The sequence below is a fragment of the Onychostoma macrolepis genome, chromosome 19, assembly GCF_012432095.1.
Source record: "Onychostoma macrolepis isolate SWU-2019 chromosome 19, ASM1243209v1, whole genome shotgun sequence".
Classification (NCBI taxonomy): Eukaryota; Metazoa; Chordata; class Actinopteri; order Cypriniformes; family Cyprinidae; genus Onychostoma; species Onychostoma macrolepis.
In genome coordinates, this window is record NC_081173.1 from 27,195,326 (window position 1) to 27,221,131 (window position 25,806).

Sequence of the window (25,806 nt, forward strand, 5' to 3'; positions counted from 1 at the left end):
TAATAATAATAATAATAAATAACAAAAACAAACAAAAAATCATTTAAAATGAATTAAAATAAAATAGATAAATAGATTATAAAAATAACACCCTTAGTTATTAGTGTATAACAATAATAATTTTTAGCAAACAAAACATTTAAAATGAATTCAAATTAAACTCATATTAATAAAAAAACTTAAAATAATAAGCTGTTCCTTATTACTCATAAAGATAATTAATCAGGTCTGATAAAGATAATGAATCAAAACAGAAAAGATTATAAAATAACACTGTATATCAATATGCTTTATTCTGTATGTATATCTCTCTGTCTGTCTGTCTATCCATCCATCCATCAATAGCATACCTTTATCATACATGCGAAAAGAACTCCACAAAAGCCAAGTGTTGTGTTAGGTCTTTAATTTTTTCAATAATCTCTTGTTTAGAAATATTGCACATGGTCAACATGCCTGTTGATGAGTTTACACTCACCTTTCTCATTCTAGAACTCCTTCTCCAAAGTAAAGACAGTTTATTGGATACACAATCATAAGGTGTACACGCATACATGTGCAGGTATGTGTGTGTGTGTGCAAGCATTTGTCTGTCACTGGGGGAAGGGAAAGAAAGGGCAGATTAAATCAAGTTCAGAATCGAGCTGAATGGTTACATATGCCGATTTCTCCTCACACACATCAGTAGCCACCGGTTTTCAGGCATATGCTAACAGTCCTTTAATGTAGTGCCACTGCATTTTCGGGAGGGAGAATATGAATAGCATTTGCACGGGAGTAAGTTTGATTTGTCAGAGTGCATGTAATGTTTAAGCACATACGCTCGCACACACACAGACATCTGTATATCATGGACATATAGAAATATATAGGTATATTTATACATTTATGTTGTCACACATTCAAGTGAAGACTGAGTAGCATTTTCATACTCATCACTCCTTCTCTTTCAGCAAAACCAGACGCAAGAAAGTGCTAGGTTACATTTTTTTTCTTTTTTTTTCTTAGTTTGTTCAGTTTGGATTTCTCTCTCGATACTCATTGATTTTTTCCCCCCACTCTCCTTTCAATATATATATATTTTTTATTACAGCTTGTACAGTGAAAATCTATGGCACTAACAGGTCACTCGTCTACTTCAAAAAAAATTCCCACCCACGTCCTATTGCACCAATGAAAGAAGAGGCAGAGTAAGAAAGAGGAGATCCTGAGAAATGCCGCCCCAGCGCTGGTCTCGGGTCAGCTTTCCCTTGCGTAATCCTGAATCGAAATGGTCGTCGCAGACTACAAAGCTTACTCTGACTCCAGACCAGCGCTTAAAGTGGCGCTTTCCATCAACACTTCGGTTAAAAGTCTTAAAGAGATGAAAAAACAAGGGCTTTCCTTACGGGATGCGGAAAGGGAGAATCGAACGCAATGGAACAAAGCCGTTGGTTAGTTTTTAAATATCTAAAAACAAATACTTTCCTGATTTAAACCATGGTCTAGGACCATATATTGTGCAAACACCTGATTGAAATATAAAAAAGAAAGAAAGAAACGAGGAAAAGAACACAGAGAGAGCCTCGTGCCCACCCTCTGCCCCCCTCCCCAGCCATCATGGTTATATATATACAGTGTACGGGGAAAAGCCTAAGTCGGCGGCCAGAGAAGAGGAGCTTCAGCTAAGAGGCTAAAACAGAGTCTTTTTTCTTTTCATCGTAATCGCTCCAACACTTAAGATAGCTGGATTAGTCCATGCTGAAAATATTACTAGAGGAAGAAGAAGAAGAAGAAGAAGAAGAAGAAGAGAGGCGCAAGCTAATACAAAATAAGATATCAGTCAGTTCCACCGTTACGACACAACAACAAAACGACAAAGCATAACTACACGTTGATTCGAAGAGGGGTAGTGTCTCTATTCGTTTGCGTCTTCTTTTCGAGGTTAGGACAGTGTTTTCCTCTCTCGCTTTTGAGTGTGCTGTGTTGTTGTTGTTGTTTATGCGATTGTGGCGGTCGCCGTAGCCTCTGTTTTCTGCTCCGCTGGTCTACGTGATTACGAGTCTTGAGTTTGTTGCTTCTGGGACGAAAACAAAAAAAACCTGTGAATTTACAGCCCGTGCTGAAGAACAGTAACAGCCGATGCATGTACCCCATCACGGGGACGTAACATTTGCACGAAGACCCTTCTCCTCCCCCGGCTATTGCTTTCCTCCGTCTCTCGGTCTTTACAAATGAAAGTGCAAGCGCATTTGTACCCCCCTCCCAACCCACCCCATCCCCGTTTTGGATTGAAAGTTACCGGTACCTCAAACAGTCTAATTTCTCGTCTAAAACATTCAGTCCATTCGATAAAAATCTGTGCTGGCCCCACGCAGGGGGCTTTACTGAGCATGTGCAGACAGGCTGGTTTGGTGCTGCCTGTGGTGCAGCATTGAAGGGCTCTAAAATTCTGACAGAAAGTAAAGCCACGCCCTAATGCAGAGGTGGACCAATGACGGCCTAACACGAGTGGCATATGCAAATGAGAGCGACCTCATGCGTTCCTTGTGCAAGTCGTTAATGTGTGAAAGTGATATTATTATGTAATTGCATAAAGTGTGTGCGTGTGTGTGTGTGTGTGTGTGTGTGTGTGTGTGTAACTGTGCATAACAACAGAACATCAACGAAGTGAACGCAATGGCAACGAAATCAGTTCGATTAGGAACGAAGCAAAATCCACATAAGTGCTGTACTGTATATCGCCAGCGGAAATGGGTTTACACATTTCTAGAATCCATCCCTACATTCGTCTTTCATTCTTTCGTTCCGCTCGTCTCCTCCGTCGTTCTTCATCTTGACTCCTGCGGATCGCCCGCATCTTTCTTTGGCTCTTCCGTGGCCCTGCCCCTCTCGTCCGCTTCGGAATTCTCCCTGAACGCTGGATTGGATGGTCCGGGAGCAGAGGCGGAGTCAGAGCTTCCGCTGACCACACCTCCCACGCTTTCGGAACTGCCGGCGGTCTGCATGATCTTCTGCCTTACCTCGCGGATCTTCAGCTGCAGGCACACCTTGCTGGGAAACGTGTCCGAGTGACGAGCTTGGAAGGCAGCTGTGGCTTGCGCTGTACCAGAAAGAAAAAAGATATGCATGCTAAGTTTTGCCTTCACAACAATGGCTGATGCATTTTTTTTTTCCATTTGATGCTGACAGTTACAAAGAAAAAATAAATATGCATATCTTTGAGCCTCTGAAGCGATAAATTTGATAACTGTACTTTTTTTTTTTTTTTGAAAAATTTATATTAATTATAAAAATTAACTTTTCATCACACATTTCGCAATTTTGAGTTTTTTTTCCCCCCTCACAACTGGGTTTATATCTCACAATTCTAACGTTATATCTGACTTTTTCTCAGAATTGAGATGTAAAGTCAGAACTGTGGTATGAAAAGTTGGAATTCCGAATTGTGGTGGAAACAAACTTTCATAGTCTAAATTTAAATTTTAACATTTAATTTATTCCTGTGATTCTAGCACCCATTACTACAGTCTTCAGTGTCACATGATCCTTCAGAAATCATTCTTATATGCTAATTTGCTGCTCAATTATTTCTTCCTCTTACCAATGTTGTAAACAGTTGCTTCTTAATATTTTTGTGGAAATGTTGATTTTTTTTAATACTTTTTTTTTTGATTAGTTGATCCTTTGATGAATAGATCATTCAAAAAAGAACAGCATTTATTTGAAATTTACTTTTTTTGCTCAATAGAAGTAAAAATTCAATGGACCCTTTTTATAAGACTGATTGTCGCGTTTCACACAATAATTTGTATTATATTACCTTTGCGTCAAATTACTAAAAAATAGTTAACACTAATGCGAGGGTGTTTCTAATGCAGCGGCTGAGGGAGTGACGGTAAATTTGACATTGTTCTCTCTTCTGACTGCCGTTCTTACACTCTCTATTTTTTCCTTTTTTCGAATGTCACGAAAACACTATAGTGGAGTTTTCTTTTGCTATTTGAGCAAATGGGGTTGCAAAAAAATATATATTTGTGGTAGTCTCCCATTCACTGCTATTGAAGTTTACCAAACTATGACGACTTCCTCTGCTGAGAAACCCAGAAATGTGAAAAGGGTCCATTCAAGTCAAAAGTCTGGCTGTGCTATACTGGGTTAACTTGGTGTTACCTGAGGGGAAGAAGCCGTGCTCCTGGAAGAGCTGCATAACGAGCGCACGCCGCTGGTCCAACATCCTACGCAGAGACGAAGACGGCACGCGGTCCAACTCCTCCAAAATATGCTCTGTCTCTCCAACTGATAAACACAGAAGACGAGAAAACACACATAAATAAATCGCTATATGCATGCGTTCATGAGACTGAGTTTAAACATAAAACTGAGCCCACCAGCCCGGTCGAAGGTAAAGATGTCCCCTTCACACTTGGCAGCACTCTTGGGCGTGTTGGGCTCTGAGCTGCAGCTGGACAGGCGGCGACTCTTCCTCCGTGGTGAACTGGGGTCGTCGGCGGTGTCTAGATCTAAGGAAGGAGAGAAAAGTTTGTGAAAGGAGAGATGAAAATCACCCAAAAAAGCAAATGTTAGGCAAAAATAATCCCCTGGATCCCTTTCTCTAGTTTGTTTGTCTAATAAACCTGGCATCGTATATATCATATATATTTTTGGTTATTTGATAAATTGCTGTTGTTCCTCTTTTGTAAGCTGCTTTGGATAAAAGCATCTGCTAAATGCATAAATGTACATGTGATTGTCTGAGAAAAACCATGGTATTTGACTGTGCAATTTCTCATTATATTTATAATCTTCTCTTACCTGTAGAGTTCCTCCTCTTCTTGCGGTAGCTGCCCAGTATGGCTCTAGGGGAAGTTGCTAGACTCTGTAAATTGGGAGAGGGCAGCACATCTTCAGGCTTGAACTCTGGCAGCTCTTTAAGACGCTCTTCAAAAGAGGAGCCAAACAGCACCCTGTGAAAGAGCAAATATAGTTGTTGCAAAATGAAATAATGACTGACATATGACTACTAATTTGGTGTAAATGCAAAAGAATAAGGCCTGAAAGATGCACAAATACAAACAAATGTGACCCCTCTCTGTGAAAACCCAGCTAAAGTCATTTTTTTGTGATTTACTGTTTTCCACACAAAATCATCCTTCATAAGGTAAAGAACATTCTGTGAAAATGTAACCTTCATATCTTTAATATTGACTGAGTAAGGCCGTGTCAAAATTGAAATTATAGTGAAATTAATGGTTGAAATACAACTTTGATGCTTGTTATCTCAGAATTAGATTTTGAGACTTTAGCCTGGATTTCACAGAGAGGGTGACAAATGTGTAACGATGCATACTAGGCATAAATGACTACACTCAGTTTTCGCTTCCAGGTCAAATACTGTCATGGCTGAGCAAATGTTTGAAGAAAATCTTGAAGTAAATTAGTAAACTGTAGCTAAATAATGGAGTAATGTCACATCTGGTTTGATATCATATATATCTGAAGGTCTACTGCCACCTTGAATACTAAGATGCGTTAATTTTACAGTAACTCACTGGCTAAAAATATAATGCACCTGCGTACATGCACAAATTATGTTTTTTGGCCGAATGGTGACACTGTTACAATGTTTATGTCCACTGTTGTTATTAAAACTAGTCTTTATCGATTGGATTACAGCTTAAATTAAAATATGTATTAGATAAAAATTTAAACTTTGAAACTAAAACTTTTTTGTTTAAACCAAAAAAAAAAAATGTAATCTTAATTTAAACTTGAAATGAAAATGAGAAATGTTGCCTTGGCAACAAACTGAAATAAACAAGTTGAAGCTGAAGTGCTACAATTACTAAAACTACAATAAAAATAAATTAAATCTAAATAAAAATATAACAAATTATTTTAAAAAAAAAATTAAAACAATTAAAAAGAAATTTAGAAATAAAAGCTAATTAAAATATTAATATTTACTATAATAGTATATAAATGGTACACTAAAAACTGCTGTCGACTGATCATGGGCAATGCCACTCACTTGTCACCAGCATCAGAGGTGTTTTTCAGTGGAGGTGGGCGGAACTTGGTCTTTTTAACTGAAGGGGGGTCAGTCTGCAAAGGGGGTGGCGGGGGGTCCAAAGCAGAAGCTTCCCTGTGTCCTGCCTGAAAGAAAAAAATCAAAAAGTGATTATAGAACAATGTGGGGATCTGAACCTGCACAGCTCAGTTTCATATGAAAACTGTTTGAATTTAGCAAAGTTGTATTGTACAGCTGAGAAAAGCGTCTCACCTCTCGACTCTCGTCTTTGCTGTTGATCTCAGCTTGACTTTCTGTCTCCTCTTCCTTCGCTCTTGCTCTCTCAGCTCTCTCTGTTTGAGACGCACCCCCTCCTACGTCTCTCTCAGACTCTCGCTCCATTTTGCTCCCTTTCTTTCCATCCTCCTTCCCTTCACAATGCTGACCTATTGAACATTTTGAACATGACTTTCGAGGGACTGCAAGAACATACAGTAATGCAAATGCTTGATTAATATTTTATAACCACTGCTGTTAAAGACCTTGAAATACCCATAATATCCGTTTTGTAGTATCTTTTGAACTATCTTTATTTTAGTGTTCTTTTTACACGTTACATGTACTTCTTTTAGTAATACCAGTAAATTATGCATAATTATATGCAACTAACCCTAAAACAAACCCTATTACTAATCCTGACCTTACAGTAAGTACATGTTGTTAATTATTACTCATTACTTCAATGTATATTTTCACTGTAGCCAGGACACCTTAACTTAAAGCAAAATTTATGACTGAAATTAACGAGGTTTGATAATGAGGTTAGATTTACCTTTATGTGTGTGCTGCACCGATTCCTCCAAACCACTAGGTGGCGTCTGATGTCCATCCTTTGACACCACCAGGTCTCTCTGTTTCTCCATCTCCTTCCTAGATTCTGGTCCCCTCTCGTTTTCCATGTGCATGTTTACCTGAGACTGCAGCTGCGCATCTGTCTGCGCATGTGGTTGTGCAGCCGTAGCTGAGGGGGTCTTCGCTTGAGGCGTCGAGGATGATGCTGGAACTGATGTGGAACTTGCTGTGCTATGTGGCACGGCTGTCACTGACACAACTCCTCCTGCTAAACTGACGCTGGGGTAAATGGCGGTCACAAGTTGACGGGTGGCCGTCGAGGTTTGTGCAGGTTGTGACAATCCGCTCTGGGGTGGGCATGGAGCCAGGAGGGGTGGCTGACCTGTGGTAGAAATTTGATGATGTTTGTCACGCAGTGTTAAACATGTGTTGGTGGTTTAAAGAACTCTCAGTCATAACACTCACTTGCAACAATCGGTTGAACCAAGGTTTGACCGGCTGGGGCAATTGCTGTGAAGCCAAGGGTCGCCACCGGAGATTGCAAAAAAGATGGACCAGCAGGTGACGGGGTCTGGTGGGTGGAAGAGACTGCAGGTGTTGAACCCAATGGCAAATTACCTGTAACTCCAGGAGTTGACTGGACATATGTGATCCTGTGCAACAACAGCACAGCAGAAGTTAGATTTGAGACACAGTGACACTTCCAAGTAAGACGTGTATCTGGATCTCTCTTGACACTCAGCTCCTAACCCTAATTACTAAAATCAGAGGATGAACAATTGATAAAACGGTATAAAAGTGTTCATTTTTACACCATTATTTTAGTTTTAGACAGTTTGTGTTTTTTGACAAAAAAGTCTTTTCAGAGTAGATATTGTTTCATCATGCCATATTCAAAACTGTAGTTAATTTCACTTTGAGTGAAATGGCATATCATTTTAGAAATAAAAATTCTTTATTTCATAATCCTTTTCATTCCATTTTTATTATCAGTGACAAAAAAATGTGTTTTTATTTGTCAGTAATTTTATTATCATTTGGTGCCCATGATTAAAAATGAAAATATTTAATAAAATCAAAAATGTATTAAAATATACATATACACATTCTTAAAACATTGTTAGTGCATTGTTAAATCTTGCAGTGTTATTTTGTAACAGTATAACAGTATTAACAGCATGTTTTCAGTAAAATCCTTTAATTAGAGTCATAATTATGCATCTTTTTCATTTCATCTTAAAAACTTTTGTCAACTAACAAATTTAGTAGCTTTCTTAATGGTTGGCGCCCATGGTCAAAATTAATTTATTATTATGTATAAGGCAAAGAAATCATCTATATTTGTGTATAATATAAAAGAATATAAAGATTTTTGTCTTCTAAACACAAAGAGTGTTAGTACATTGTTAAATCATATGTTGTTCGAGAACCAACAAGGATGCTGATCCAGGAACATGTCCTATTTGGCACAGTTACTAGAAGGTTAGACTGTGTTATGTTTCAGTGCTCAGATGTCTGGCAGCAGTTTTAAACAGACAGTGGGCAGTAAAGTACCTTGTAGGTGGTGGCGTCAAGAGCACCGTCTGAGGAGGGGTGGGCCCAGGGGCCATGACAGTCGCCGTTGGCATAGAGACAGGAAACGAGCTGCCAGTATGCACTGATCCTCCAGGATGCACATTTGTTTGGACCACAGGCATTGGTGCAATTTGAATTATCTGAAAAGCAAAGAAGTGCATGAATCCGACACATCTGTTGCAAATACAATAAATGCTTCTCGTTCGTGTACCATGATAGTAACTCGAGCCGATCTACCTTACTTCCTGGTTGAGTCCCATTTTGAACAGGAAGGGGTGGACCCACCAGGGAAATTGGCTGCGGAGGTGTAGATCCTGTTCCGACTGTTGCCATGGGAACCAACATCTTGCTCTGCAAGACTGGGGACTGCGCTTGAACTGTGCACAGAGATGAAAAGGACTGATATAGTAGAGACCGAGAATAGACTTGATAAACTCATTTCCCTAACACTGTGTGCATAATCCTGATCCTTGTCAGCTTGGGAAACCTCATTAAATCTGTTGAAAAGCATCAATAAAGCTGACATTCCCTTGGACACATCGAATAACTTGTAGGCTTCCCACATGTTCTGAAATGAATTTCACTGACTTGTTCATGAATGAGTCATTTGTGAAGTGGTTCGACTGAGTCATTGAAAAGAACCAATTCACTCATATGTCAAATATTGGGCCTGTTTTACACAGAATGCAATATCCAGTCCAGTCATTCACAACCACAGGTTTTGCTCTGTTAAACCTCTAAAACAGAAACTTGAAAATATTAGTGCTGTCCAAAGCTTAAAATAATTAAACTTATTTAAAATTAACCAAAAAAATGAAGTATAATACAAGCTAAAATAAATGTATTTTGATGTCCTGAAAATCCCTGTGAGAACCCTCAATTTAACTTAACGCATGCCCGGTTTCTTCACCACAATTTAACTGCCCCAAATCTCACCTCCACCTCCCGGGCTGACTCCTCCCACCGCTGGGACTGAAGCATATCTTATTCCTTGCCCCGCCCCTGAATGTACACCATTGGCCAGAGTCACATGGGTGGGTGCGGCACTGGGCAAGGTAAGGATGCTGGAGGGCTGCTGGGTCTGATGGGAGGAGGGACTGTTGGGATTGGCAGTTGCAGGCAGAGTTGGAAGGATGTACTGCACCTGTGTTATGGATTTCCCGCCACTAGGGGGCGTAATGGAGGCAGCAGGGAGGAACTGGTGATGAAGCAGGGGAAGGGGTACTGCACTGTTACTAGGGGCTCCGTTGCATGGAGTAGGCTGGGGTGGGGTGATGAGCTGAACGGTGGGTTGGTTTGGGAAGGCTCCTCCCAGGACTAAGCCAGTTACTAAGCTTCCTTGCCCATTAGGTTTGGGAGAAGAGGAGGGAAAGTACCCACCTCCTCCTGCTCCGCCGGCACCGATCAGTAGCGTGGGCTTCCCGTCTGGAGGTAGGGTCCCAACAGCCACACCCCCATCAGCTGGCTTGCTGGCGATGGGGATAGGGGTGCTAGTGATGGGACGAACAACATTGGTCACTACGGTGGGGGCCATCCTGACAGCACCTCGCGAAGGGTATGTCCCAGCATTGTGCAGCAAAGTGGCGTTTATACCAGTGACGGAGGCCGAATGAACATGGAACGGAACCTGCCCTCCTCCACCTCCTCCTTTCCCTTCTTTGGGCCCCCCATTATTCAGTTCTGCACCACCCATGCCTCTCTTCTCCTTCTTCTCCAGGTTCTTGTCACGCCCCTCTTCGTTGTCTTTGTTGCCAGTTGTGCCATTCGGAGAGAACGGCAAAGAGGAATGGACTGGTTGGAAGGTGCGCTGAAGAGAAAAAGATAATTTGTGGCATAAAATCACTATTATACTCTGATAATCTGATCATTTCATTCACATTCATGTTGGATTTGATGTCTGTGTTGGTGTGTGTTTTGTAACTGTACATAACATTACAATTCAAATATGCGGAATACAGAATAAAATTTTAAGTGAAAAACAGCTTCAGTTTTGTGTTCATGTATGGCTTCAGACCACTTGGATTTGACATTGACATTGCATTTATGCATTTGGCCAACACTTTTTTCCAAAGCAACTTTGCATTCAAGCTATACATTTTTTAAGTTCATGCATTCCCTGGGATGCATGACCTTAGTGCTGTTAGCGTCATGCTTTTTACTGTTTTAGCTTCAGGAAGGCTCAATGTGTAATATAGCACAAAAGTCATATGGATTACTTTTAATATATTTATGTTGTTTTTGGAGGGAAAAAATGGTATACACACACACACACACACACACACACACACACACATATATATATATATATATATGTGTGTGTGTGTGTATACACCATTTAATTTAACTTGATGTACTACAATAACAATATAAAATACAATAAAAATAAAAACTAATTCAAAATACTGATAAAAGCTATAACAGTATCTCAATTATACAAAAATGACAGGTTTAAACGACACAAGGGTGAGTAAATAATGACAGAACTTAAATTTTTGGGTGAACTATCCCTTTAAGGAAAACTATTTGTTTAATGAACCATCTAAGAGACAGAACGCTTAGAGACATCTGTTGCCTTGTGGGTATATCCATTGGCGTGGAAAACCTCATGAGAAAATCCTGAAGAAATAATAGTTACTTGCCAGACAACCAAACACACAGATGCTGAAATAATCTGTTTTTTTTTTTTTATAAATAATAACTAGATGAGAGCAAATATCATTTCTGTTGCTATGGTAATGAGGCTTATCTAACTTAAAGCATATTTCTTAAAGAGATCTATGGTCTTTTCATCAATTAAATATGAACATGAACTTTATTCTAGACAACATATGACAGCTGGATGTGGTTAAGAGGCAAATAACACTGATATTTTTAAAACATCAAGATTTTATGACTTGCATAATGTGAAAGTGTGCTTTTGTCACTGTTTTTAATCAGATTTCCAACGGAATTTGGAGATTTCATGTAGTACAGAACATTTATTCATTTAAAAATGACCTAAAACTGCATGAATAATTTAACAAGAGTTTAAAAAGAAGTTGAAAATAGTTTAACTGTAACAGATGTAATGCAGAACATATTGCTTGACATGTCATGCCAACTACCCATGTGATGTATTAAGTGTTACCTTGCTGTCAGCTTCATCCGCATGCTCGTTTTCGTCATCGCTGTCTGTCACTCTCTCTTTACACTTCAGGTCAATGGAGCCGTCTGCAAACGAGTCTTCTGTGGGGGAATCACACGTTAGCTGTGAGACCAGGGCTTGCAAATCTCACACTCATGGGACTCAGAGCGCAGAGCAGTGAGCAGATTTTGCCTTTCCAAAATGAATTAATGATGTTTGGATGGTGGTGGTGCATCAGAGAGCACAGAGCTCGTGGGAGACACAGACTCAAGAATCAGTCAGGACTGACTAATAATGAGAAAATGAGAATGGAAAGCAAAACACTTGTAAAATCAAAACCGAATCGCTGAAAGATAATCATTTTCTGATGGTGGGTACGTTCCACATATAACAGCATTATCTACAGATCTGGGGGTTTTGGGGTCTTACTTTTTCAAAATGCAGAATCCAGTCATAGAAAATTTCATGAAATTTAAACCATGAAAAGTCTGCATGTTCTGCATGCCTGTGTAAATTAAAGATGCAGTTTCGTCTACTACACTCAAGCGTCTACCGTTTCACCATATGAGGACATTCAACCTCTGTTGTGTGGCAATTTGTTTAGCAAAAAATAAAAGGAACTGTTAAAACTGGATTTGATTACATTTTAAGATACATTAAATTGTTAAGGTTTTACATATTTATTTGATTACCACTGTTCAATAATTACCACTGTACCACTTCAATAATAAATTTGTAAAACACAGAAAAATTAAAACGCATTTTATAAGGCTCTATTATTTACATTTTTAATAAATCATTAAATTATAAAAACGTTATGAATTCAATTGATTAGCCATACTTTTTGATTATTAACATTTAATTAAACTATTAAAAATGGAATTGTTCAATTCTAAAGTCTAATATTGTTCAATTTTGTATACATTTTTAAATTGTTAAAACTGTATGAATTCAATTAATTTGTCATCCTTCTTAATCATTAAAATGTAATAAAACCATTAAAAATGGAATCCAGACAAAATAAAGCAGATTTCATAAGATCCAGACCTCTAGCATAGAAAGTGAGGCTTGCTCTTGGGCTGGCAATGCTTTATAATAACTCACATAAATAAACATTAATACAGTAGTTAATTCTTGACAGATCATTACTATTTTAAGGTGTCCTTGTCACACATATTACATGTACTACAATTATAATAACAATTAATTACATGCAAGTAACCCTAAGCCAAACCCTAATCCTAACCCTAACCATATAGTAAGTACATGTAGTTAATTAATATTACTCAGTACTTAAATGTATAATTACACTGTAACAAGGACACCTTAAAATAAAGTGTAACCACTTTTTACATTTCTGAAGAAACTGCGAGTGGTGCACAAGTTCTGGATGGTTGCTAGGGCATTCAAGGTGGTTGCTAGGGTGTTCTGGGTTGCTGCTATTTATCATATTGACAAAAATGTATCCATCTTATTTTTAATGTAAGGCAATTTGTAACTTGAATGCGCAAGAACTTCCATGTCATTCATTTCCAGTTATTTGTAGCAGTCCAAAACATCCGCTTGATATTGCAAACCTGTATTTCTTATAGTATTTTAAGGTATTATAAACACCTTTGTAGTGTAGTTTGTAGTGTAAATAGTTTTACCATTTGCTGCACTGCAGTTATTTACCTACAACGGCTAATAGTGGTGCAACGGATCACAAAACTCACGGTTTTTGAGTCAAGGATCACCAAAAAATACATATATATATATATATATATGTAAATAAATAAATAAAAATTTGCTTTTCATTTAGTAGTCAAAAGCTTACATTAAGTAGTACTTCTATACCCCAGCAGAAACTACTAAAGTCAGTAATACAACAAGAACAATTGCATAAATTCCGAGCATAGATGTACAGCCTACAACATAAAATTATAGGCTATATAAAGACAGTAACAGTAGTATTCAGGTGCAGAAATGTAATCATTAAGTGTAAAACAACACAATAATGCTTACTGCATAAGTTAAATACAGATTAATCTTTGTTAAAGCTGTGGTGTTGTTTGATTAGTCAGCTGTATACGTTAACTTAAGACATGGACATAACCTACTGTGTTTACCAGAATACTTGCCAAAACGGGTATTTCTCATAACTTTGTGTGAATGTATCCATCTGTTGTCTGAAACGCGGTTTCTGAATCGCGCCGCGCTCTCTCTCGCGCGAGTCCCGATTCGATTTCTCCTTCATCTGAAATTGCTTGAATGTGTAAATTGGTAAACACGTGTAAATGATAACTTTCAGTCTATACTCATGCGTGCCGAACCGTGGGGACTGGTCCGTATGGATCACGGATCATCTACGATCCGTTGCACCCCTAACGGCTAATGAATCACATTCACAGCTCACTTTTGTGTTGCAAAATGAGGTGGATGTAATTTACCTATTACATCATCATCCCCCTCTTCGCAGATCACCATAGGCTCTTCATCACTGGTCACATCCTCACTCAGTCGTCGAGGGTGAGCAGGGGCACGGGGATGAAACAGTCCTGTGCTTTCCAGCACTCTCTCCTTCTCCCTCCTCTCCAGAGTATGCACAGCGCTCTGGGAAAAGGCGCGAGGCCGTTGAAGCTGCTCTCCCATTGATCCTCCATGACAGTCAGACCGAGGTGAAGTCCAGCTGGGACCTGCTCCTTTGTGGTCTGCCCCCTGAGATGCGGAATGGGCCTCTGGGGAAACAAAGAAGGTTAATTCAACATCAGTTGTGTTTCACACTACTATACACTCATAGTTTCACAAGACCAACAAACGCCCACGCATATAAACAAACTCCCACACGGACCTGTGCTTTCAGACACGCTGCGCTCGCGAGCTTCTTTGGCCCCTGGAGTTCCCCGGCCCTCAGACAGGGACTTCCTTCTGTCCTTGTTACACCATTTCCAATCAGGGTGAGCTCGGAAATGTGCCTCCTTCACCTAAAAAACAGCAAAACCCTAGTGAAAAATAATTATACTAAAATGCATTTGTAATACATTTATTTAATGCAAGTATATTTCTATAAATACATTTACATGTTTATGTACTTAATTAAAATATACTAAATTGGTATACTTAAAGTCTGCTAAACTGGAACATCTAATGTTGTACTTAATTGCACTTTAACTGTGCGGAAGTAGTGCTGAAGTCCAACTAAAGATATACTGAAGTATATTGGGTTGTGCTAAAGTGGAACTATTGCAAGTATACTTTAGGTACACCTTAAATATCTTGCATTTAAAGACCAATATTATTCAATGATCATACAATCCTCGTCAATAGTGACATTAAAACATATTTTAGGCTTAATATTAAGAAATGTGCATTGTGCACAAGTAGTACTCCAAACATAGTTGAATTATATTTTTTATATCAGTAAGTCAGTAAATATGTAAAAAAAAACAAAAAAAAACAGGCTTAATCAATAACAACAATGGATCATGTACATATTCAGATTTCTGATATTTGTACATGAAAGTAATGTAAATGCATAATCTTTAAATCTATGATAATTTTATTTAATAAATTTGTCATCACTATAGTATTACTAAATGATGAATAATTAATTTTGATAACACTACACTACCGTTTAAATGTTTGTGGTCAGATTAAAAAAAGATATATATATATTCATTATTCATTTTATGCATTATATATTATAATAGTAATTTATATTGTTAGATATCTTTTTTTTTTTATGCTGTTCTTTTGAACTTTTTATTCACCAAAAATGCTGAATAAAAATGTCTTATTATTGATACAAAAATATTAAGCAGCACAACTGTTTTTAACGTTGATGATAATAATAATACTAAGAAGAAGAAGAAATGTTTTTGTGCAGTAAATCAGTATATTAGAATGATTTCTGAAGAATCATGTGACACCGAAGTAATGATGCTGAAAATTCAGCTTTGCATCACAGGAATAAACTACACTTTAAAATACATCCAAATAGAAAACAGTTGTTTTAATTGTAATAATATTTCACAATATTGCTGTTTTAGTGTATTTCTTAACAAACAAAGGAGCCTTGATTAGCATGAGAGAAAAAAAACATAAAAACAATTTGAATGATAAAAATTGGCCATCAACCATCCTCCTTTCCAGATATTTGCATCTACAGTACATACTGTATATCAACCACTGTAAAACTGATATCGGTGTATCACTAATTCAGATGCAAAACCACGTTTTAACTCCATGTTACGTCCTAATTTCAAAGGGAAGACAACAGATTGGCATGACATCTTTCTCTTATGCAGTATTTGATAATATTTCACAAAAATGACTGTACCTGGAAGGCAAGATCATGATACTTTTGCTTCTCTTTGGGTCCCAGCGCGTACCACCATTCACCCAGTATTTTACTGACAGTACGGTTGTCCTGGTTGGGGTGCCGTTGGTGAACCAGCGCACGGTGCCGTTTGCTGAAGATCATAAATGCGTTCATTGGCCGTCTGATGTGGTCCTTTTCCCTCTTTGTGGTTTGAGAGAGAGAGATTGGAGAAATATTGAGTGTACATTTGTATAATACTTTTAACAGAAGATAAAAAGGGAAATGAATGATGGCAACGCTTAACGACTGTAGCCTGAAACCCTTGACAACTAAAAAACCCTCTTACTAAAAAGTGAGATGGCGGGGCTGTCTGGTGATACTCAAACCAGGCAACTGATAAAAATTTTTGATAAAAGGACACGAATAGCAGACCGAAACTTACCTTCTTGTCACCGTCTTTAGGGAGTGCACTGAGAGATTGTGTGCGCCTTTTCACTGGACTGATGGATGGAGCAGTGTCTTGAACTGGGAAAAAACTTAAAAAAACAAAATAAAAAAAAAGTATTGAGAATTGCATCAAAAACAGTAACCAAAAAAAGTGGAAAAAATATTTTCATTTTACATGAAAATATTTTTATTATTATAGTGTATGTGTCCTTACAAAGTAATTTTTAAAAAAAATATTATAATCTAAATGTTTGCTGTCATTCTCAAGAGGTGAGATGCAAACAGATATTTACAGGTCGTCAGCATCACTCTCGGTCTCACTGTCACCTCCTCTCTCCACGGGTGGGTCTTCAGCAGTAGGAGGGGGGCAAGACGGGGAACCTCTCTGTGGTGCTGGATGGTCAGTATGTCCCTCAGTCACAAGGGCAACTCCACAGCGAGGTTCTACAAGAATATTCAACACATCAACTGAATGTGATTTTGTGTATATTCTATGCAGTGTCATACAAGAAAATGTTGCAATGTCAAATTATAGTGTTCAGATGTTACCTTTGCTCTGATTTACAAGTGTTTGGCCATCTGCAGGCTGCATGGACATTTTTGTCTGGCTGGTCTCCAGAAAAGGAACCAACGAATGCCACGCGAACACTGGCACAGAGCGGGGCTCCACGTTGGTCCAAACTAAATGCAGAAACAGACAAACCTATTATATATTCACATGACTCTTTCGGAAAATCTACAGCCTCTCTATTCTCTTAGGAGGGAACTGGTGAAAAGGCACCTTTCTGTGTCAGACTGAACCTGAATGAAAGCCATTCATATACATATGTCTGTGTATCAGTGATTGGTGAAACAAAGAAAGTGTGTAACTGTCCTGTGCATCTGTCATTGCAGGGATCTGTGTATCTCAGATTAAGTACTCATGAGAATCAGGGCGGTCCAATCATGCTCTAGCCGTGCATGTCTGGGCAAGTTCCCGTGTATCATTTCAGACATGCTGCAACTGTCTAAAGAAACATTGACCCTGAAAGCACAGTGCATTCTTCACTACACACACCCAAACACACCTGCTGCTGACCAGCATACCAAAGTCACTCTGAGCCCCCCTTATTTTTACAGTTTGTCAGCTTGAGAGGAAATAGAAAGTGTTTGTTGGTGTACTCCAATTTACAAAACAACATATTCTGGCCTGCACAAACTACTCTAGAAAAAAAAGTTATTTTTCTCTTTTGTAAAAATAAACTATGCTGTGCAATAAATGTATTTGGATACAATAAATGTGAATAGAACTGCCTGGATAATTTGGCACTACATTTTTAAAAGAACACAGAAATTGACTTAAATCTAAGCATAGTGTGAGACATTTTGAGATTTGCTCTGAAACTCAAGAAACACGTGAGAATCTTTTACAGGGATAATCATTCATTTAATGCAACCTTGATGAATAAAAGTATTCATTTATTTTAAAAATGCTTTTGTATTGTAGTGTACAAATAATATAAAGTTAGCACATTCACATTATTAAATTATTTTACATACTTTAAGCTGTTGGTGTCTATGGTAATCAATTTACAAACATCAGTGTTGTAATTGGTTTTATTCCTCTTTAAGGTCTCTTACCAGTGCCAGGCCGTCCCATGATGATGTCTTTGCGAGGAGCAGGGTGAGGGGACTCGGCTGGAAGGATGAGAGGCAACAGAGCAGTGGGTGAAGGATGGCAAGCCACAGGCTGTGGGAGAGCACCACCTGCATCTGCAGGCCCACCTGACTTCCTCTCTTGCTCTTTACCTCCTGAGCCAGATAGTGCAAGGGCAGGTCCAGTGGTTGCATTAGAGGTGGACACATTCAAAGCGCCAGGGTTTGAATAGGCGGGATGTCCAGGAGCCACAGGCGTCAATGACTGAGAGGAAGTCACCAGAACTAAGGTGGGAGTGGGATTGCGAAGGAGAACGGCTCCGTTGGTGGCGGCGCCATTTATGGGCACAGGGGCCTGGAGGCCCACGGCATGGTGAGGGGGCTGGCTGTGCTCCCTAGAGCGTGAGCTTGCTCTACGGCTCAGGGGGCCATCGCTGAATTTTGCCAACGGCACATCGGGGTTACGAACAATGACAGGTGAATCGCGCAGGGGAACGATACGACGTGAGCTGGGATCCTGTGGCAGTGGTGAGGGTGGTGTGGGAGAAACCAGCATAGGAGGTGGAGTGGAAGCGGCAGAGGATGAGGGTCGGCTTGTGACGCTCCTCTGTCGAGGAAATGAGAGAGAAGAGGGGGTGGTAGGCTGGCTTTGAGGGGATAGAACCCTGAATGCTGCCGCGTTGAGGCTAAGGCCGGGGTCATTGAGTTGGGGATCAGATTTCACATAGTCTGATGCATTGGGCAGCGGAGGTGGAGGGACATCCAGCTTACGTTTACTGGGACTCATGGGTACAGTGAACGTCAGGTTGGTCTGAAAAGTGGGGACGATGCCAGAGATGTGGCGCTCACGTTCTGCGATGGGAGTGCCAGGGATTTTCGTGCCACTGAGGTGGCGAGGGCGACGAGGGGTCAGTGGTGCTGTGATGGGGCTGAAATTAGCTGGGCGGAAGCCAAATAGCGTGGGCGAGGGGACGGCGCAGGTGAGAACGGTGACTGATTGGATACAGGTGAGAATGAGGGCGTGCACGAGCGTGAGCTGCCAAGTGAGACAAGCATATTTGCAGCCTCACACTCGTCAAAGTCAAAGCGCGACATGTCACGTGGCAGTTCTTGTGGTATAAGAGAAGTCATCACCAGACGTGGTCGAGAGTCCCCACCACGGCTGCTGGCTTCGCTGCTGTCTCTTGAGTTGTCGTCCCAGTCATATTCGCTGCTGGTGCGTCCACCTAAACGAAGGTCAGGTGTGAGGGTGCCCGTGCTACTGGCGCCACTCCTGTCTCGGCCAACCCCGCCTCCGGCTTCCATCTCTTTGGTGCGCATGGAGAGATGTCGCGAGCAGTAGCCGCGTCTCTGCGACTCCTTCGAGCAGCCTTCACGTGAGCACAGTCTGCGCCACTGCTTGCCGTTGAACTTCTTGCGGATGCCTGTAGGGGTGCACACCACATCGCCCTTCTTGTACTTCTGTTGAGCGGCCGTGAGGGGTGTGCGGGAACGTGACGAAGAGGACGAGGATCCAGAGCCACCCCCTGATGCACCATGCGAGTTGGAGCTGGGGGTCTTGTCCAGGGAGCCTCGAGAAGAGCTTGGGGGCAAGGGAGGAAGCTGGGATGTGGAGGAGATGACTGCCGCACCTGTGGCTGAATCCAGGCCCAGGAGCATAGGGGGATGATTTGGGTGAGGAGCAAGGGGCAGGTGGGGTGCAATCGGGGTGCTGAGCCCTCTCACCACAGAAAGGTGAGGGTTGAGGTAGTTTGGTTTAGAAAGAATGGGCCGATGCTGAGAAGGAGCCCCCAGAGCTTTGCTTCCCAAGGCAGTGATGCCACCATCCCTTAGCTGGCTAAGACAGCTGACTTCCAAGTCCACCCCATCTGGGGTGGATGAATGAAGAGGATGATGCTTTTGCCTCTCCCTCTCCCTTTCTCGTTCTCGTTCCCTTTCTCTCTCTAAGTGCCTATGCAAGTCTCTTTCCTGATCCTTCTCTCTGTGATGTTCCCAGTCTCTGTTTGGGGCCACACTGAGTACAGATGCGATGGCAGTGTTAACGACAGAAGACGAAGAATGGGGTGAGGGGAAAGGTTGAAGCAAACTCTGAACAAACGTTGGTCTAGTCAGTTGAACCACCTCCTGCTCCACTTCCATGTCCTCTCTTTCCTCCCACTCTCGTTCTCTTACCCTCCTACCATCAATCCCTGGCTCTGCTGGCTGGGGCGGCTCTAAGTCCCAAGGAGGAACCAGGAGGCGGAGATTTTGTCGTGAGACCCAAATGGCCTGAGTCCTTCCTTCATCTTCCACACCTCTCCTCTCCTTTCTCTCATCAGACCGATCTTCCCTTAGCTGAACACGGTATGGGAAAGACACAGCTGGGTGTGGATCTACTTGAGTGACTATACCTTCTCTGTACCACTGTTGTGCTCCCTCACTGCCCTCGTCACCTCCTCCGAAGGGGATGCAGACTCGTGTGCCTATAGCCACTGGGGCCACACCGGGAGGTGATGCATCTAGAATAAGGTCAACAGAATCAGTAGCCACTCGAAATGGGTACTTGCATATGGTCTTTTCTCCATTTAATTGCACCTCCACAATCCCATGCTCCTCGCTAACTCTCCGCACAACTCCAGTGCGAAACACTCCAGACATTTCCCGGCCCCGATCGTGAGGCCAGCCTTCCCCTAATCTGGGACCCTGTCGGGCCAGAACTCTCTGATTTTTGAGACCTTTGGCGAGGACCCCAGCTAGACCAGATGACAGGCTCTCTTGCGGGGATGTCGAAGTGCTATGTGCTTGCGGCTTTTGGGAGTTGGAGTGAGAATCACGTCTTGAAGCTGTCACTTCTAGGTCGGCCGAGTGTTCGCTGGCTGTGTCGGTTGAGGAGCAACGCTGTGGGCTGGATGCGCTCGGCCCGTCCCTTTCTCCGCACTCGCCTGCAGTTCTACCTGTAGGCCCAGGTACATTGTTGTGTCCATACCCAGTGATGCTGTCCTCAGCCAGTTGGCTTTGACCGTGTAGGTCCGTGTGTGCAGCAGAGGCAGCTGGGCCCTGGCTAGCACCACTTCCGTTATGAGAGCTGCTGCTGCTCTGTGGGGGTGTGCTGGGAGTGCTGGCGTTGCCATGGTTTCCGGCACAGTGCTCCGAGGTGTACTTCTTCTTGGGCACGCGGGCCTTAAAAGTGGCCGTCTTGCGACTAGACGAAGGGTTGGGGCTGTTGCTAGCACTGGTCGTGCTACTGTTGCTGTCACTCTGTGTTCCGCCAGACTTGGAGCTCCCAGTGCATTCCTCTGTCTTCCCAAAATCCCCTGCTATACTGAGGACCCCCTCCTTTTCCGGAGACCCGCTTCTTCTCAGTGGACCTTCCTGTGATGAGTCAGAATGCGAGGAGATATGTCTCTTGGGAGAGGTAGGTGAAATTTGGGGTTTTTCCTCTGTTTCTCTCTTCTCTTCCTGTGGGCTACTGTCCGCTGTCCTCCTCTTAACTCCCTTGGCGCGAGTGGATGGGGGCGACCGCCTTTCTTGCTTTTTAATGGGCTTCATCTTGTCTTGCTCTAAGAGAGTCTCTAATCCTCCTGATTTCCTGCGAGTCCCAGCCTATCAATATCTTCCACTCTGTTTCCCTCTTGCATCCCGCCCCTTCTCTTTTTCTTCTGTTCTCGTCCAAGCCTCTTCCTGTTTGCGCTGTCCTTTCCTTCTTAAATTAGAGCCTGCAATGAAACACAGCACATGAGATGGATCAGTTTGTAATACAGCACTACAATTCTCATATAGAGAATCGGGAGTATAGAAAACTGAATATACAACCAAAAACAAGTTAGTGCACAAAGTAAAGTTTTAAGTTCAGTGCCTAATCTCATCAAAACATCTTCAGTGCGAATTTATATAACATAGCCTTAAAAAGTGGATATAACAACTTAATAAAGAGAAAATTTGACAACGACAGAACACAAAGAAAAATGCTTGCCCAGACAAGTCACACACACACTTTGGTTTTTTGGCTGGATCAGAGGAGGCGGGGGAATTCCTTGTTCAGTGGTATTTCTGTGACTCTAAGGCTCTCTCTCGCTCGCTCTTTCAAATGACCTTTTTGCATTCGTTACAGAGGCAATCCACCCCTACAGTCCTCACTTCCTGTCACAGCACTACAACATCTCAATGTACAATACCATCCTTACACATTACTACTTACGCATTCTTTCCTCCTACCAAAACACCCTTTTATTCACTATCCAGACTTCTGTTTAAAGCCCATTTAAAACCCACAGATATGTCATCAACATTAATGTTTGCATAAATATATTTAGACACTTGGATACACTTTCTACAACCCAGTTTAAATACACCCTGCAGATTACAAATAATTCAGTATAGTCAAATGACAATTCATTTAAGCTTTGAATATCTCCAAAAACTGCATGCAGGGTTTATGACTATAAAATACGACTGACTGGTTTTTATTAAACTACGGATGTGCATCTAATATATTATGATTAAAGGTCAGAACATGAATGACCTCTTTTGATAAGCCAATGCATGCTGGAATTGATGAAGATGTAACAGATCGTTTTAGGTCCGCAATGCAAAACTGTCCCATTCTTGTGAGCAGAAACCACAGTAACCACACACTGCCATTTGCACTGTAAGACAAGTTTGCAGGCAATATGCAAAACTAAGATATGCAGTATATAACCTTCAGTAAGAAAATTCCATCATAAAATAGTTTACTAAGACCTGCTATGACTTTTATTGCTTGGTCATGTAGGCGAGTAAAATTTTTGGGCCACTAAACTATTCCAGTGCATATAAGATAACACACAATGTAAATAATGAAAGGTTCTATTTAAAAGGGCACTCGGTTTTTATACCAATAGTACCACTGGTTCAGATTTTATACTGCCATTACTTTTTTTACTCATGGTGTCCTTTTTCTGTATGAACTTGCAGGCTGCATGCTCATACATACCATCACTACGGTTATGTTTGTGCTTTTTTAAAATGTCATGTTTATAAAATAAAGATATTTAATATTTTAGAAACACTATTAATTGAACATAATTTTTTTTTATAGGCCTATGTTTTATAATTATATAATAAGTAGCAGTAACTGTCAACTCTGCATGACACATTGTGTCATGTAATAACATGGCAACTCCCATAAAGTGGCGCTTCATATAGGAAATATATATATAACTTTAATGATTTTGTAACTCAAACCGTAGAGCACGACACCAGCAACATCAAGGTTATGGGTTTGATTCCCAGGGAATGAATGAACTGGTAAAATGTATACCTTGAATGCTATATGAATCACTTTGGATGTCTGCTAAATACATAAATCAATGAAATTTAAAAAAATAAATAAATAAATCTGTGTAAAACATGAACTGGCAAAAAAAAAGTTTATATGCAATGCACTAAATAGCTATTTAAGTTTCTCGGCCTGCCCACTGCACTCACTGACCCTTCAAGTAATTATAACAACTCAATCTTATGCATAATAATAAATGTTCCCATGCAACAGCAGGACTCCAAATAAACACAAATGTCCTGAAACAAAGTAAAAGCCCTGTTTCCCATCAACAATTGTGCTGCTGTCGTCGACTTGCGAAAGTTTTGCTGAGTAGTACACCGCCGTATCTGTGTCAAGCGCTTTTATTGGTCGTAGTGCCCTACTCTACGCTTACAACCACCTACGACACAGTCGAGTGGCGTAGGCCTCCTCCATAACACAAGGCCGCAGAGCAGTTTCCCGTCTCCCTAAGGCTCCTGAATCGAGGGCGACGGTGCCCATATTATTAAATATGAGAAAAAACAAACAATCCTTCTCAAATATATGCGCCTATAGGCTATAAATATGAAAACATCCGAATTAAATTTACTGAATGCAACTGAAAACATATTATTATAATATAGTCAAGTTTAAGGAACAAAATAATCGCCTTATCTTTACGTAAAAAAACTATGGATATAAGCAGTGACAGTTCCTGAAAGGTAAAGGAAGACACAAAAGCAGTTTGTTGAAGCTGTAGCTGTTGTGTCACACAAATATTTTCAGGAAAAAAAGTTTTTAGGCTGACTGTGCACCTCCACCCCTCCCTTTCAATGTGTGTGTATGTTAAAATTCTTACTCCGCCATTTTATCCAATCCACTAAGAAAAATTAAACAACTGACGGCGAAACAGTGTAGATGGATCCGCGACGTAAAGGCAAAACACAGCATTAAATATATAGGCAGATCACTGCAGTACTGCAGATGAAAGGTTTCAACTCACCCCGTGAATATTTACAGTGCCGTCGAAATGGTGTCGATGCGAAAACCAAGCCTATAAAACCACGGAATCCCCGAGAAAGCTTTTGCAAAGAGTGTTTTTCTTCCGCAAATGAGAAAAAGTCCAGCCGTTGAGGTTCCAGGGTACTCTACAGTCGCAAAATGGTGAATGAAGCACTAAGCCTTGACAACCAGCGCCCTCAGCCAATCAGCGTTCACAAAAGGGTACAGTAGCCTATCAGTATTCTGGTAGCGGTGACGAGGGCGGAGTCATCTGTCAAAGTCCCGTTGATCGACAGGTCGCTCGGACCAATCGCGCTATGGGAAAACAAGAAACAGCTGGTCGATCCTGAAACTGCATCAGCCAATGGGATTCAAAGGGAGGGGCAGCCGAAGGGAGTAAGTGGGCAAAATCGAGATTATTAACAATTTGCGATGTCTGAATACTTGTCTAGTCAATTTGAGCAAAGCGTTGTTGCAAATGTGAAATAAAAGAGAAAATATAACTGAATAAGACAAAAAAAAATAGCGAGCCAGAAATGTTAACAAAATGACTAAATAAACTTTCAGCTGGACATTCACGAATTGTAAAAATGCAAAAAGCCTAGTTGTTGGTTAGATGAAAGTATACGTTTACATAAAAAAAAAAAAAAAAAAAAAATGTTTAAAAACCTTTAGAAGATGCAAAAAAAAAAAAAAAAAAAATCACTTGCGAAGACTAATGAATAAAACAATAGTTATCTGTTTTTATGTAAACGTCACAGACATACTTGCACTTGCAAATGAGTTTCCTTCCTGTTTATTATTTACGCTAACATCAGACCTGTTGGGAAATCCCACTAAAACTGGTTTTCAAACAGAGATGACATTCATTTCAATAATAAACAGGAAGGAAGCTCACTTCCAGGTCTGAGTACGCTTCGTTCTGTTTTATCATTCAAAAAAGAAATACGCAAAATTAAACCAGACACAACACCTTCAACGACTCCTGTTTCATTTTACACATTCTATACCTTCACGAATCCAGCCAATCGCGGAGCTCGCTCAGACTACTCATGACGTCAGCGGCAGTCTTGAGCCCGCCTTCCGCCCGGCAGCGTCATCAAATCGACCTGTGATTGGTCAAGCTGCAGGCGTCTCCAGACCAATGACCAAGCCATGTGATGAGCTCATTATGCCTGTTGCCATCACTGCAACCAAACAGGAAGGCTTGAGAGTAAATTAGTCTAAATGAGGAATTAAAATGCACTGCCACAGAGTGTAGCAGATATAGGTTTCTGCATTGCAAGTTCAGTTTTAATGTGATTTTATCATAGTGGGTGGCCTCCTTTGAGCCACGTTTGAATAAATGTGTGGTTTCAACAAATGCAAATGGTTGTGTGTGGAAATGCATACTATGGAGATGATCAGTTTATGCATCACGGCTCAGCTGGATCGCCACGCACTCTGCATGCAATTATGACATGAAAAATTGCATAACATGCACGCACACACACACACAAACACACACTTAGCCACTCAGTCATCCACACAGAGACGGTAATCTCTTAGTACACACCACACCCTGTTCTGTTGTTCTGTTAAAGCTCCCCAGAAGTCCTGGAGGTCCTTGACGTTCAATAGAGATA

The 25,806-nt window shown here is 40.8% G+C and overlaps 1 protein-coding gene across 1 annotated transcript; it reads right to left on the minus strand.

The window, feature by feature from the left end:
• Positions 1-389: 389 nt before the first annotated feature.
• Positions 390-24,347, minus strand: cica (capicua transcriptional repressor a). Its single transcript, XM_058753391.1, is given in 21 exon segments — positions 390-3,082; positions 4,153-4,278; positions 4,371-4,502; positions 4,795-4,946; positions 6,011-6,135; positions 6,263-6,435; positions 6,822-7,223; positions 7,307-7,494; positions 8,396-8,556; positions 8,654-8,793; positions 9,353-10,223; positions 11,544-11,641; positions 13,970-14,257; positions 14,371-14,503; positions 15,859-16,041; positions 16,283-16,376; positions 16,581-16,731; positions 16,837-16,968; positions 17,908-18,894; positions 18,897-21,617; positions 24,183-24,347. Coding segments are annotated over 20 exon segments (7,362 nt in total). The 5' UTR covers positions 21,451-21,617; positions 24,183-24,347; the 3' UTR covers positions 390-2,810.
• Positions 24,348-25,806: the final 1,459 nt, after the last annotated feature.